Genomic DNA, 14,821 nt, shown 5'->3' on the forward strand with positions numbered 1-14,821 from the left:
CTCCCTTTGCCCACAAACTCCCTTTTTCAAGAAACGTCAAAAAAATGACAAATCCAATTTTAACTCCTTAATGCAACTCCAAATTAAGAGTAATATACAACATTTAGTCATTGTGACAATAATACTAAATTTTTTATACTATAATTTGGAAATAATTGGAGTATCCAAGTAACTTGACATCCAAACACTTTACTTCCATATAAAGATATTCTTTGTATGGAAAATTATATTGTCAAATACTTTTGGCACCCTCATGCAACATTACATATAGTTATGTGGGACATTCTTAATCTTTTGCGACACGAAGAAAGAAAAAACCATGAACAACTTCTTCAAATATGTTTTTCTTAGTGGGATATTTCTCTTACATTCATTAGAAATTTCATTTGCTTCAATTGTTTCAACTGGCGATTTCAATAAAGATTTCTTTGTTACTTGGTCTCCTAGCCATGTCAACACTTCTACCGATGGTCGATCAAGAAGCTTGAAGCTCGATCAAGAATCAGGTAAAAAAAGCTTCTTTTGTGCATCAAGACCTTCGGCATGTTTCTTGGTGGGATATATCTTTACTAAAAATGATAAATATGTTTTTCTTAGTGGGATATTTCTTTACTAAAAGACCAATATACCCCAATTAGATATAACTATAACTTTAAAAATGATTAGACTTTTAAAGTGGTAGATTACAATTATTTCATATTCCAATTCTTTTAATAGATTTCATTTCAATTGTTTCCAGGTTCGGCGTTTGCTTCTAATGACATGTTTTTGTTCGGCCAATTTGACATGCAAATCAAGTTGGTACCTGGTCACTCCGCAGGCACAGTCTTGGCATTTTATGTAAGCTAAAATAAAAACTTCATTTTTTTAAATCATTTAATTAAAAAAATACTTATTTTATTTTATTTTTTGAAAATGTAGCTTACATCCGATCAACCTAATCGAGATGAAATAGACTTTGAGTTCCTTGGAAATGTACTTGATCAACCTTACATTCTTCAAACAAATATTTACGCTGATGGTTTTGACAATAGAGAAGAGAGGATTCATTTATGGTTTGACCCCACCAAGGATTTTCATACGTATTCAATTTTATGGAATCTTCACCAAATCGTGTAAGCATTTTTCATGACAAACTCCTTGAAATGTTTCAAATAACTCTCCCATATTTTTTGGGTGAGAAAAAAAAAATTAATCATTTGTCCCACTAACATAATTAATACCAAACACAGTACAACTTTGTCTTGTTTTGTCGTCACATCAATTTCAGTCTTAGCACAAATACCAAAGGGAAAATACCGTAAATAGTCAAAAAATGAGGGGTGTTTTCAAAAAATAGACATAAAAATGGACTTTTCCGATTATAGTCATGCATTCCACAGAGGACCCTCCGCGGAATGGATCTTGAGGGTTTTTTTTTTTTTTTTTTTTTTTAATAATGTTTTTTTTTTCACATCGTTTCTTCGGAGTTTATATTAATTCCTCAACTAATTATTTTCAAGTAAAGATTATAATAGTATGATAATCTTTTCTTAAAAATAATTAGTTTGGGAAATGAATATAAACCCCGAAGAATCGATGTGAAAAAAAAAAAAAAAACACACACACACACACACTAGAGATCCATTCCTCGGAGGTAGCTCCGCGGAATGGATCTTTAGTGTTTTTTTTAATACATTGATTTATTTACGATTTTGCCATTCCGCGGAGCTACCTCCGTGGAATGCATGACTATATCCAGAAAAATCCATTTTTATGTCTATTTTTTTAAAACACCCCCATTTTTTTGACTATTTACGGTATTTTCCCAATACCAAATACACTACAAGACTGTCTTGTACTGTCATGTCATGATGCGGTCTGATAGACTTGTCTTTTTGAGCAGCTTTATGGTGGATTTTGTGCCCATAAGGACATATAGGAACCATGCGGACAAAGGGGTGGCGTACCCTAGATGGCAACCAGTGAGCATCAAGATGAGCCTATGGGAAGGTAGCAATTGGGCAACAAACGGAGGTAAAGACAAAATTGACTGGTCAAAGGGGCCTTTCATTGCATCGTTTGCAAATTACACGATTGATGCGTGTATATGGAAAGGGAATGCAAGGTTTTGTAGAGCAAATAGTGAAGCAAATTGGTGGAATAAAGAGGAGTTGAGTTCTTTAACTTGGATGCAAAGGAGATTGTTCAAATGGGTTAGAAAATATCACTTAATTTATGATTATTGTCAAGATTATAAGAGATTTGAAAATAATCTCCCAAAAGAATGTTATCTTTCAAAGTATTGATCCTTGTGATGTTCTCATTGTGACAAAATGTTTATAATAATTATGATTGGTATTCATGGTGTTCAAATTCTCAGCAACAGCTAAATGCAAGAAATAGCAATATACTTTCTATTTTTCCGGTTTATTATATCTTGACATCTTTGTGCCATGTCATCATAATTAAAATAATTTGAAAGTCCAATACTGTAAAAAGAAAAAAGTAAATTACATTTCGATCCCTGAGTATAGCTGATTTTTATAGTTTTGGTCCCAGAAAGTTTTCTCTTGCAATTTTGGTCCTTGTTTGTTCTTGTAACATATAGTCATTTTACTTGGAACAAGGATCAAAAAGGTTACAAAATCTTCATATAAGAACAAAAATTGAAAAAAAAAAACTTTTTGGGACAAAAATTGAAAAAATCAACTATACTCCGGAACAAAAAATGTAACTTACTCAATAAAACAATGGTAATTTGCATGAATGGTCCCTAGGGTTTAGGGTAATTTGCACGTTTGGTCCCTAACTTATTTTTTTAACTCGGAAGGTCCCTACTGTTCGTTTTTGTTACGCACTTGGTCCTTGTCTTACCTAAAAAGACTATTTTGCCCTTGATTTTTTAATTTATTTAAGTGAACACACCCTCAACCCCACCCCACCCCCTCACCTTACCTTACCTTACCTACCCCACCATTTTTCCCTATTTAAATAATAGTTCTTTTAGATAAGACAAGGATCAAGTGCGTAACAAAAACAAACAGTAGGGACCAAGCGCGTAACAAAAACAAATAGTGGGGACCTCCCAAGTTAAAAAAATAAGTTAGGGACCAAGCGTGCAAATTACCCTAAACCGTAGGGACCATTCGTGTAATTTACTCATAAAACAATAATGATCCAGTCTACTAATTAGAACATCCCTTTGATTAACACTTACTCAACAATTGCAATATATATGGTATAATACAAGATTAATAAAAAGTCAAGGGAACCTGATTTATCAAACTAATATAATGTAAAATGTAGCTTAAATTTAAAAATGATAACATTAAGTGATTAAGTACATACCTTTATGTCATGCTACTCAATTGTGCAATGAATAAATCATTCCAAGTATCTGTAATGCCAGGTAAGCACCAATGCATGCAATCATCATGCTTCTTTCCACCAGCTGATGATGGATGAGCATCTGCTCTAAATTCACTCATTTGTGTAACATCAAGTAACCGAAAAGCAGAGCCTTTAATGGCTTCATGTATGTGTTCATTCACAATTCGTGTTTCCACATTTGTCCCATTATTTCCCACAGAAAATAACTTTTCAACCTGAATTATGTTTAAAAAATTATTTCAAGAAAATAAATTAAGGGGCAAATCTGTAATTAGCTTACCTCTTGTAGTGATAATGGCTGTGAACGTGGACAAGAACCACCTTGGTCCCAATCACCACCTTCAAAATGCCTTGGGGATTGTGTGCGAAAAAATAAAATTGTCCCTTGTTTTGACTTTTCTTCCACGTAGGATATCTGTGTAAAAAATTAAAAATATAAAATAAAAATATGTTTCTTTACCAATAATAAAAGTATGTTGCTATTACCTTGCAATTTATATAAAAAGAAAATTAAAACTTACCATTCGTCTCAATACTACATCAAGCCCGATTTCAGGAGATAAAGGAGGTATGATTGGTTGACCATTTTCATGGAAAAGCATGGGGGATTTTATAGGGTCAAACTTCGAAGGGGCCCACCACCTGAGGAATATTTATATTCAATATAATAATATATATACATAAATATATGTAAGTATATTACTACTATTATATACCAATGGCCAGTGTTAAAGATGAGAACATTATGAAAACTTGGAGCATCTGCCCAAGTTCCTTCAGCCACATCAACATCAACTCTGTAACCCTCTTTATACCCAAGAGATTCCAGCTCACCACCTTTGGTATTAGCCGACCATCTGAAGGGCAAAAAGGTCATTTCACTAGGGAAACAATGACATTGCTAAAAGTTGATTTATAAATGAAACATTTATCACATACTAAAAACAGCTTACCTACCATAACGTGCCAAAAGATTTGTTCGGTGATATGCGATAGTGAGGTTGTATTTTAAAAAGGTAAAGGCACGATCAGCGCCAGCTGGACGCCACTTTTTTACTTCACTAGTGACATGTCGAAGAGAACAGAAAAGAGAAACAAACATGTTCCTGTTTAGGGAGTCACCAACAAATCCTGCACTGTTTAAAAGTTCATAAGGTCTACAAATAGCATCTTAAAAAGAGTTTATACGTGTATACTACAATACTGGTAATATTGAGAGATTGTATAGTTTTGACTGATAGTAATGTTGAATCTAGGAAGATGATTACTAATGGCATTGTGACCTGAGTTTACCTATTGAATGTATAAGCTAGTCAAGAATCCTATCATTGATCAAAGATTCAATGCAGATTCAATTCATTGGCAAATTGAAAAAACTACAGTTTTTGCACTGAAAGAAGCCCTAGAATGGGAGGAAGAGTCACCATGAAAATCTTAAACATAATTAGAGTTCTGAACATGACAAAACACAAAGTCCTCACAATAAGCAAATGTAAATTCTTAGTTTGGACCTCTAGGTAAGTTCCAGATACTTGGAAGAACCCAGCTTATCTAAATCTAAAGTGCTCATAAAATTTTGTTCAAAGTTATAGAATTCCTGCAAGTTCAAAACTAGTTCACCGGTGATCCAGTCCGATGAGATGGAATTTAGAGACAGGTAAGGTGTTTTTGTTAGTATCAGGGGGCATTGTACTTGTAAACTACGCCGGCGTACACTAAAAATTGCATAATAATAATCTCTGAGCAATACATTAACGCGGAGAGATTTGTGTTCTGATATTAATGATAACTATGTCTCTTACCGATACTGATGTTCCTATATGATTCCAGAAACCGAAGTGGATCAAATTGTGGAAGTGCACAGTGATTAGGTTGCCAACGCCACTTAGCAATCTCCGCCGCACCGGATCTATTACCAGCGACGCAGTTCCAGCCTTTGTATATCTCCTTACACGTCTCGTCATACCGTGGAGGTCTGACTGTCGGATCGTAAAACCACTTGCCCTCTGAGTAATCGCAGGCTGCTGATGCTGCTCCATTGTCATCGTTGTTTACAGAGACGTATTGCTTGGTCGGTTTGAGCGATTCGATGTGCACTACCGGCGGGGATGAGTAATAGGCGAGGTAGTGAGAGGAGAGGAGAAAAAGAGAGGTGAGGGCAATGATAGAGACGAAGATGTAGAAGTAGGATGTAGAGGAAGATGATAGAGGTGGATTAGGTCGCTTGAAATGGTGGTTTGAAGCCATCTGTGGTGGTGACGGCGGTGTTCCCCGCCCTGAATCCGGCCACAGTGGTCTGTGTCAAAATGTTCTCCAATAGGCCCGTGGAAATTGCTTTGTTATGTCAATCGATAAAATTAGTCGAATAGAAAAAAAATGTCAAAGTGAGGGGTGAATTCATAAATTTTAAAGCTATTTTCATTTTGTTTGCTTTTAATTTAAACATTTCTTTCAAAACCCACAAAAGATTGACTTGTTTACTTTTCCTCTCTTCGACAAAAACTTGATGTGATACATACAATTGTGATACACGTTTATGCATATGCAAATGTTGCATGATTTTATATGTGTTATTCTTTAAAAACTAAATACATGAAATCAACCCCTTTAAATTTGGCATGATATATTTAACTTTACTTTGTGACAAAATATCGAATCACTTGGAACGGTTTGACCCTAGTCCAACCCAAACAATTTCAAAAAATCTATTATAATAAATAAAGGTTTTTTTGGCCACATGTTCTCTTCTCCTTCATTTGGACACATGACATTTTCTAACATTTTTAAATTTTCTATTTTTCACTTGTCATTTTACTGTATTTTCCATTTTATTAAATTAAAATTCCACATTTAATATGTAAGATAATATATATGTAAGGTATTTATTAAAAAGGGTTTATATATGTAATCCTCCCTAATAAATGAAAATAATTTTGTCACATATCATTCTCTCATGCATTATGCCACATGTCATTTTGTCATAATTTTGAAATATTTATTTTCCACTTGTCATTACTTTATTTTTCATTTTTCAATATATCATTAATTTAGTTTCCATAAATTAAACATATCATAATTACTATATTAATGTAAATTTTCAAATTTCAAATTTAATTTTAAATAAATTTACAGTTTAAACCTTTGTATTTAACATTTTGTTATAATTAACACGTTTAGTACATGAGTTTAACAACTAAACAAATAATTTTAATTTTTTTCATGTTTTTTTTCTTATAATTTATAATTATTTTAAAGTTCAAATTAAAATAAACTTCCCATTTAATCATTCGTATTTAGCATTTTATTTTAATCAACCCGTATAACATACGGGTCTCACACCTAGTGTATCTAATACATTAAAGTTTCATTAATTTTAATAATTTAAAAGATTTTTCTTTTAAATTCAAACTTTTCAAATTGTTAAAATTTTATATTTAATTTTTTTTTTAAATAAACTCATGTAATACATGGGTCTCACACCTAGCTTAAATATAAATCAATATTCAAGTGCACTGTTGGGGATATGGGGCGTGTCCTTTTGGTAGCTTAAAAAAAAAAAAAAACTTCATTTGATAGCAAAAACTTTTATTTTTATTTTAAACAAAATACTCTAATTTCAAAAATCACTTCAATTATTTTTTGAGTTTTTACGAAGCTTTTAGCATTTTAGTTGTCAACTAATTTTAAACGTCTAAAAGCCAACAGTTACTTTTGTCGAACATTTCTTCATAATTAAAAGCTATAATTTCCAGTTACCTGTTAGTTTCATCAAACACGCCCATGATATTCATAAAATAAAGTTGACTTTTATAACCTTTATTGTAACACTTGTTTTTCGTAACATGTATTATTTTGAAAGAGTTGCTTTGAATGAGATAATTGTTGTTTAGCAAATGGAGCTGAGAAGTTGATAGATCTTTTAAAGACGAACGCATGGATATAAAGATCATCGAAAACGGGGTTCATATGAGAAAGTTATGGTCATTTGAAGTTGGAATGAAAGATGTTGCTATTTTAAGAAAGTCAACAAAAGTCATGTCAACGGTCAACTTTTGACCACCACGACGTGGAGGTATACTAACCACGATGTGGAATTGAATGAATCATCGAGACACATGTCAACCAGAGAGTGACACGTGACAATATGATCACTACGACGTGGTATGAGGCAAAGTCACCAAGACACTTAGTAGGAGAGTGTAACACGTGGCGAAACCAAGGTTCACTTGATCATCACGATGTGGCAAGCTAATGGCCACGATGTGGCAACTATAGAGTATAAATATATAAGTCTCATGTCATTTGAGAGAGTTTTGGCATGCAGAATCTCGAAGATGTTGCTTAGGATCAGAGTGTCGCCACATCATCCGCACACTGAAATTTTTGCAGATCTTCGGATGGCCATAACATTCGCATACAAGCTCTGTTTTCAACGTTATTTATATATTCAGAATCCCCTCAACGAGATGTACAATTTTCATTAAGGTCTCAACATCCAATTTTTGTTTTAACAAAAATTCAAATTTAGATCGGTTTAGATTGTTAAAGTCCATGTGAAATTCATAACTCCTTCATACAAACTCCATTCTCGAATGTCTTTATATCAACGGGTTCATATTCACAAAATCTTCACTTCACGTTTGGATTGTTTTGGCTAACAATAAACCGATTTGAATTTCGATTTATGTGCTCGCACTGCTGCGTTGAAACTTCGAAAAATCATAACTTCCTCTAACAAAATTGGATTTTGACGTTCTCTATATGCACGCTCTTGGTTTAACGATTACTATGACTTTCATTTATGTCACTTAGGCTAAAAATTAATTTACTAAAATTTCATTTTTCATGATACGGAAAGTCGTGTTAGTTTAATCGTGAAACTTCAAAGAAGCATAACTTATTCATACGAAGTCGGATTTCAACTGTAACGTCCCAAAATTTAAGACTAAAAATTTCTTTTAATAAAACATTACTTAAAGCAAAATCATCAAACCAAAACATAATCAGAGTATTAATTTCCAAAACACATCTTCGTTATCAGAGTAAAACATTCCCAGGCTGTCTAATCTATGGTGTGTGCCATGCGATCATCCCGAGCTCTTCCCTCCGCTACCGGAAGTACCTGAAACCAAAACTAAAAACCGTAAGCATGAAGCTTAGTGAGATCCCCGCCCTACCACATACCATGCATAACCACATACTGCACATACTGAGCCATGCCTGCTATCTTGGGTCTCGCCCCCTACCTCGGGCCTCGCCCGCTACAACGGCCTCGCCGCTCCAGGCCCCGCCTGGCTTCGAGCCCCGCTCAGACACAGATCTGTTTCACTTAGGCCTCGCCTGTCACAGGGCCTCGCCCGCTAACATATAATAGCACATAAACATATCACAACACATAAGCTAAACACATACTAACGAATCCTGTCCAAAGGCCTCGCCCTTGTCCTGCTACTGATGAGTCATGGAACCCCGTCCATGCTCCTACTGATAATGAGATACGGGCCCAGCCCACACTCACTCTTTCCCTAACTTGGGCCTCGCCCCTGATCTGTTGCTAATGAGATGTGGAACACCATCCACACTCTGCTATTGGTGAGATACGGGACCTCGCCCACACTCACCTCCCTACCAGGCACATACAAGTATCACACAGACAACGAGTATAAACTATCACATAAACCATTCCTTGGGCACCCGTCCGCTATCATTGGACCTCGTCCTGAATATCATACTAGCATACTATGCCTAGGGCTAACCCCCGGGTCTTCTTACTCATGACTACATGGGCCGGCATTGTGGCCGTAGACCCATTCACACTAAAGGGAAACTCACCTCGAACTGCTAAACTTGCTGATAACCTTCTGGATGCTGACCCACAATTCTCTGAACCGCTGCTCCACTAGCTCCCCGAGCTACCAATATCAATACAACACTTAGCCTAACCGTGTAACACCCAAAGTTTTGAAGGCCAAGAAAGGAAAGAAAACCCTAATTTTTAGGGGGCGACTCGGCGAGTCCAAGGAACAACTCGACGAGTCCGAGCGGGATCCGGGTCGAGGAGTAAGTGACCGACTCGGTGAGTCGGCCAAGGTGACTCGGCGAGTCTGGTCTGTGCATGGAAAACCCTAAATTCGGGACTTGGAGCCTATATAAACGTCTTAATCTTCTTCCTAGGGTTCCTTACTGCCTCTTCAGCCCTGGATACCAAACCCTAGCCGTCATATCCTTTGATTGAGCCATTTGTTGCCTTGGAAGGTGCATTAAAGCTTGGAGAAGAAAGAAGGAACTTGGAGGAGCAAGAAGGGACTATAGATCTGGAGTTTGTGGAGCCTTTCTGAGATATTGAAGGTAATAAGTCGTCCCTCTCTCCTTTAGATCTTCCATGGTTGTGAGATTTGGGGCTTTTAAGCCATGGTTTGACACCCATTTGAGTTAGAAGCCGGATCTGGAGTTGCTACTTCAGATCCAAGTGTGTTATGGACTAGAGAAGCATAAAGTATCAGGCCTTGAGTCAATGTTGAAGCCCCTTGGCCTTAAAACCTAGTTTATGGTGTATTTTGCTTAGATCTCCTTCTCTACACGTAAAGTTTGCAACTTTACGTGAGGAATAGGCTTGGGAAGGATAGATCTACAGATTTGAGTCCCTGCATGACTCAAAAGTCCTCTGCATGTATGAAGGACCGGATGGACTCGGCGAGTCCTTTGAGTGGACTCGGCGAGTATCTTGAAGATGAGGAGGAACTCGACGAGTGGGATGAACAGCTCGTCGAGTCGGATGAAGTTGAGCAGGAACTCGGCGAGTCTGATGAAGATTGTCTTGGACTCGGCGAGTCAAGTCGCGAAACCCCCAAACCCTTCGAGTTGAGACTCGAATCAATGAGTCGAATGGAGACTCGGTGAGTTGGACAGGTCAGGACTTGGTAATCGGTAGACTCGGCGAGTCATGGACTGACTCGGCGAGTCGAGTCACTAAGAGAAGGACTCTGAACATATGAACTCGGCGAGTCAATAGGGTGACTCGGTGAGTAGGGTTGACCTGGAAGGTTGACTTTGACTAGGACTTTGACTTTGACCAGAGTTGACTTGGTTGTCTTTCGGGGGTCAGTTAGACTCAGTGTTGCTTTGACATTGGTAGCTCGGGGAGCGAGTGGAGCAGGAGTTCAGAGAGTTGTCGGTCAGCATCCAGAGGTTATTAGTAGAGTTCAGCAGTGCGAGGTGAGTCTCCTCACTGTTTGTATGGGTCTAAGGCACCAATGCCGACCCATTTAGAATATGCATGAAAGACCAGGGGTGGCTCCTGGCACACAGTATGTTATTATGTATGGTAGGAAGACCCGGGGGTTAGCCCTAGGCAATATGCATGAAAGACCAGGGGGCGACTCCTGGCACACAGTATGTTATTATGTATGGAAGGAAGACCCGGGGGTTAGCCCTAGGCAATATGCATGAAAGACCAGGGGGCGGCTCCTGGCACACTATATGTTATTAAGGATGATAGGAAGACCCGGGGGTTAGCCCTAGGCAATATGTATGAAAGACCAGGAGGTGGCTCCTGGCGCATTGTATGCTATTATATATGAAAGACCAGGAGGTGGCTTCTAGCACACTGTATGTTGTTTAGCTAAGTAGAGTAGTATGTACAGTTGTCTTTGTGATACTTGCATAAAAGACCAGGGGGTGGCCCTTGGCACATGTTTGTAAGACCAGGGGGTGGCCCTTGGCACTTGTCTGTAAGACCCAGGGAGCGGCCCAGGCTTGACCAGGAAGACCACGTGCGGCCCGTGGCATAATGGCAAGACTATGTTTGGCACATAACACCTTACTTGATTATGGATAAGTTGGTTCTTGGCTATGAATGGTTTGTATGGTATGTGATATTTGGGGAACTCACTAAGCTTCGTGCTTACTTTTTCAGTTTTGGTTTTAGGTACTTTCGGTAGCGGATAATGGAGCTCGGGATGATCGCATGGCACACACCATAGATTAGTCAGCCTGGGAATATTTTACTCTGATAATGAACATGTGTTTTGAAAACTAATACTCTGTTTATGTTCTGAAATGATGATTTTACTTTAAGTAATATTTTATTAAAAGAAATTTTTAGTCTTGAATTTTGGGACGTTACAAGTTGGTATCAGAGCCTTGGTTTGAGGGATTCGGGCATACTCTCGGGTGTGCCTGAACTCAAACTGAGGGGTCGGATAAAAAGTTTTCAAAAAAAAAAAATGAAAAGACAGTTTCTTAAAAAGATTTTTGAGAACTAAAAACAGTTTAAGAAAAGCAAAAGGATTCAGAAAGAAAAAGAACTTTGAAAAGAGAAAAGGGGTGTGGTGCATGCAATCAGCCGAGCTCAAGTAAGTACCCAAAAAATACCCATACAAGTTTATGTTATGATTATCAGTTGATAGAACAGCATGCTAGATTAGGACTAAGGATCTAGGAATGATGCCTTATGTGCCTATTATATGTGTTTGAGCTGCATGATAGTGCTGATTAGACAGTAGTAGGATAGCCTGTTTAGGTTATGCCTGAGTTATGAGTTTATGTTGCATGCTAGTTCAGTTTCTTGCTATGTGTGTATGATTGCTTGAGTATGTTATGGTTAGATTTTCCCCTTGTCTGAATGTTGATTGCTTTGTGCATTGTGGGATTTTGAGTGATGGGAGTTAGCCATTAAGTGGATACGCCATGTCACATGTGATCAGGGTTGAATAATCTCAGAGTGCTGGATTTGGCCCTATTGCGCAGTTCTCGTTTGAGTCTAACCATTGTAGGGACAAGTCTTTTACTCGAAGGATTATCTGAGCCTCGTCACATGTGATGGTATCCAGGTGATGGCTAATTGGCATCGCGAGGAAGCCTTCAGCAGCTGAGGACTGGTTTGAGTTGAGTCAGAGGTTTCCCTAGGGTCAGCCTAGAATGAGGTAGTGCTGGAAGCAGAAGTAGTAGAAAGGGACCTGGTGGAGTCAAAGCAATTCCTGAGGAAAGTACGGATAGATGTGGAAGGTAGTATGGGCCCGTACAACTGAAAGCAGAGGATCCGTACTCGATTCGGGAAGGGCCTAGACAAGACCGGGAACATGGTAGTGCGTGTGTTTGATCTTGCAGCAGTGATCCGTATTCTGATCGTGGTTGTGTTATATTTTTAGCATGGTGATGTTGCGAGAGAGACCAGTGGGCGGGTCAGGATCCAGTTCAGGATCAGGTTCGGGCGCGGGATCCGAACCAGTTGATGATGGGTTGCGCAATTTCATCGCATCTGAGATTACGAGAGGCATCCTTGAGGCGACCCCGGTCATTTTCGGGTCGATCAAGGAGGGGATCATTGAGCTGATGGAGGATCGCCTCCGAGCTTTCAGGAGTGATTTGGCGTCTGGCTAGGCAAGTACGCGCACGTTGTCCTTCAAGGACTTCATAGGGTGTGGTGCGCCGGATTTTCACGGGGTGAAGAACCCCATTGCTGCCAGGAGATGGATCGCAGACATTGAGTCTGCACAGTTGACGAGCTTCTGCCCGGATGGGTCGAAGGTCCGCTTTGCGGCGGCATGTTTGAGAGACAGAGCTAGAGATTGGTGGGAGTCAGTTGGAGACTCATTGGGAGCCTCAGTCGTCGAGGCTATGACCTGGTCAGACTTCGTGACCAGGTTTAGGGCAGAGTTTGCACCGGCAGTGGAGCTTCAGCAGCTGGCCAGAGAATTCCTAGACATGAGACAGACGACAGAGTCGGTGGTGGAGATTACCGCCAAGTTTCGGGAGAGGGCCCTATTAGTTCCTTAGTATGCAGGGGATGATGAGATGCTGAGGACCCGCTATCATGACATGTTTAGAGCAGAGATTCGGGAGCATGTCAGCTTCTCAGCATACCCGACCCTGGACTCTATGATTGCCAGAGCTAGGGAGAGGGAGATCGATCTGGAGCACATTGCGAAGAGGAAGACAGATCAGACATTCACTTTGGAGGGTCCCGGGAAGAGGCCCAAGACTTCAGATCAGCAATTAATGGGTCGGCAGGGCCGAAGTCAGTACAGCACATGCGGGAAACCACACGAGGGAGTGTGTCATTCTAGGGGTTCCGGCTGCTACAAGTGTGGCAGTGATGGTCACGTCAGCAGGGACTGCCCACGGGGGGCAAGCCCATTATGTTTTCACTGCAATCAGGTGGGCCACAAGAGGACCGACTGCCCGACGATGAGGGGAGGAGCAGGGAGTGCGCCTGCCCCAACGACTATGAGGATTACAGATGGGCGAGAGGGTATTGCCTTGCAGCGACAGGTGCGGAAGGTCTGGATTACAGCAAGGAATGTTGCAGGTACGTATCTATGGCTATTTTCATTCCTATGTGAATTAGGGAAGTTTTTACCCTGGACTTAGGCGATTTTATGTATGATTTGTCTCTCTGCTTGTATTTGGATTGTATTTTGGAATTGTCATATGCTAATTGCATACCAGGAGCTATTAGCAGCTAGTGTAGGTCATCTTTCACTTCGGGTTCGAAGTGTCCAGTATCATCTCAGTTACGGTTGAAGATGGTTCGGGGAGTGGTCAGCCACCATCATCAGGGTTTGATGGTTCTAATCCGGGCGTTCGGGATGGCTTTCGGAAGCATCAAGGAAAGTGGCTTATCACCAAGGAGTCTGTGCCCAGTTATTCGGGCTATAAGGACAGTAGTTAGAGCTTAGAGGATTTTTTTTAGCATCAGGGATGCGGGAGGTGTTCATCTAGTATTCGATAATCATACGGTAGTTGGAGTGGGCTAGAGACGGATCGCTAGCAGGGATAGGGCGATGGTGGTTATCATGCCTACCGAGTAAGGAAGGAAGGAATGGAAATCTTCGGGTTTTCGCAGGCAGTAAGGACTTAGCTGAGGCTAAGTGGGGGAGAACCAATCAGGTTATGGGAGTAGAAGGGGTTTTGAAACTAGGTTAAGTTTCGCTCTCCTGTTAGGAAGAAAGATGACTCAGGTGACTGTATGATTAGAGGATAGTGTAAATTGGAAGTTGGGAAAACTTGCCAATTGTGAGACCTCATTCTCGAAATTTCTGGTCGTGGATTACATAGGAATCGGTTGGGAGTTCCATTTGGGACATGAGTACCACTTGGGAGTACTCGATTGTGCTGTATGATCAACTATGGGTTAGTCGTAGCATCCACTAGCAGTTAGTCGGTGTGGAAAGGTGTTGTCAGACTACCAGATGGCCGTAGCATTCACCAGTGGTTAAATAGTAAGAGAAGTGTATTAAGACTGCGGTGTGGTCCGTAGCAATCATATGTGAGGATGATTAGTAAGACTGCGGTGTGGCTCGTAGCATTAGATTAGTAAGACTGTGGTGTGGCCCGTAGCATTAGATTAGCAAGACGGCGGTGCGGCCCGCAGCAATCGTATGAGAGTATGGTTAGGCTACGGTGTGGCCCGTAGCACTGGTTTAGCAAGACTGTGGGGCGGCCCGTA

The 14,821-nt window shown here is 39.7% G+C and overlaps 2 protein-coding genes across 2 annotated transcripts; one reads left to right on the plus strand and one right to left on the minus strand.

Moving 5' to 3' along the window:
• The first annotated feature begins 272 nt into the window (after nucleotides 1–272).
• XTH10 (xyloglucan endotransglucosylase/hydrolase 10) lies at nucleotides 273–2,344 on the plus strand. Its single transcript, XM_079019171.1, has 4 exons — nucleotides 273–506; nucleotides 740–840; nucleotides 922–1,115; nucleotides 1,886–2,344. The coding sequence occupies exons 1-4, from the start codon at nucleotides 320–322 to the stop codon at nucleotides 2,286–2,288; spliced, it is 885 nt and encodes a 294-aa protein (XP_078875297.1). The 5' UTR covers nucleotides 273–319; the 3' UTR covers nucleotides 2,289–2,344.
• An 824-nt stretch (nucleotides 2,345–3,168) lies between these two features.
• On the minus strand, nucleotides 3,169–5,747 carry TBL13 (TRICHOME BIREFRINGENCE-LIKE 13). The gene is made up of 6 exons (XM_079019170.1): nucleotides 5,175–5,747; nucleotides 4,326–4,503; nucleotides 4,089–4,229; nucleotides 3,894–4,014; nucleotides 3,653–3,787; nucleotides 3,169–3,587 (listed from the first exon to the last, which is right to left on the minus strand). The coding sequence occupies exons 1-6, from the start codon at nucleotides 5,617–5,619 to the stop codon at nucleotides 3,333–3,335; spliced, it is 1,275 nt and encodes a 424-aa protein (XP_078875296.1). The 5' UTR covers nucleotides 5,620–5,747; the 3' UTR covers nucleotides 3,169–3,332.
• Nucleotides 5,748–14,821: the final 9,074 nt, after the last annotated feature.

The sequence above is a fragment of the Lactuca serriola genome, chromosome 9 (genome assembly GCF_051521515.1).
Source record: "Lactuca serriola cultivar US96UC23 chromosome 9, Lser_US96UC23_V15, whole genome shotgun sequence".
In the NCBI taxonomy this organism is placed as follows: domain Eukaryota; kingdom Viridiplantae; phylum Streptophyta; class Magnoliopsida; order Asterales; family Asteraceae; genus Lactuca; species Lactuca serriola.

Bases quoted from the DNA above. Each gene is read 5' to 3' on its own strand.
- XTH10 (XM_079019171.1), top strand. From the start codon at position 320: ATGAACAACTTCTTCAAATATGTTTTTCTTAGTGGGATATTTCTCTTA. The intron at 507-739 runs GTAAAAAAAGCT...AATTGTTTCCAG, and splicing joins GAAGCTCGATCAAGAATCAG to GTTCGGCGTTTGCTTCTAAT. The intron at 1,116-1,885 runs GTAAGCATTTTT...CTTTTTGAGCAG, and splicing joins TGGAATCTTCACCAAATCGT to CTTTATGGTGGATTTTGTGC.
- TBL13 (XM_079019170.1), bottom strand. From the start codon at position 5,619: ATGGCTTCAAACCACCATTTCAAGCGACCTAATCCACCTCTATCATCT. The intron at 4,504-5,174 runs GTAAGAGACATA...TAAACAGTGCAG, and splicing joins ATATAGGAACATCAGTATCG to GATTTGTTGGTGACTCCCTA. The intron at 3,788-3,893 runs GTAAGTTTTAAT...TTTTTTACACAG, and splicing joins ATGTAGTATTGAGACGAATG to ATATCCTACGTGGAAGAAAA.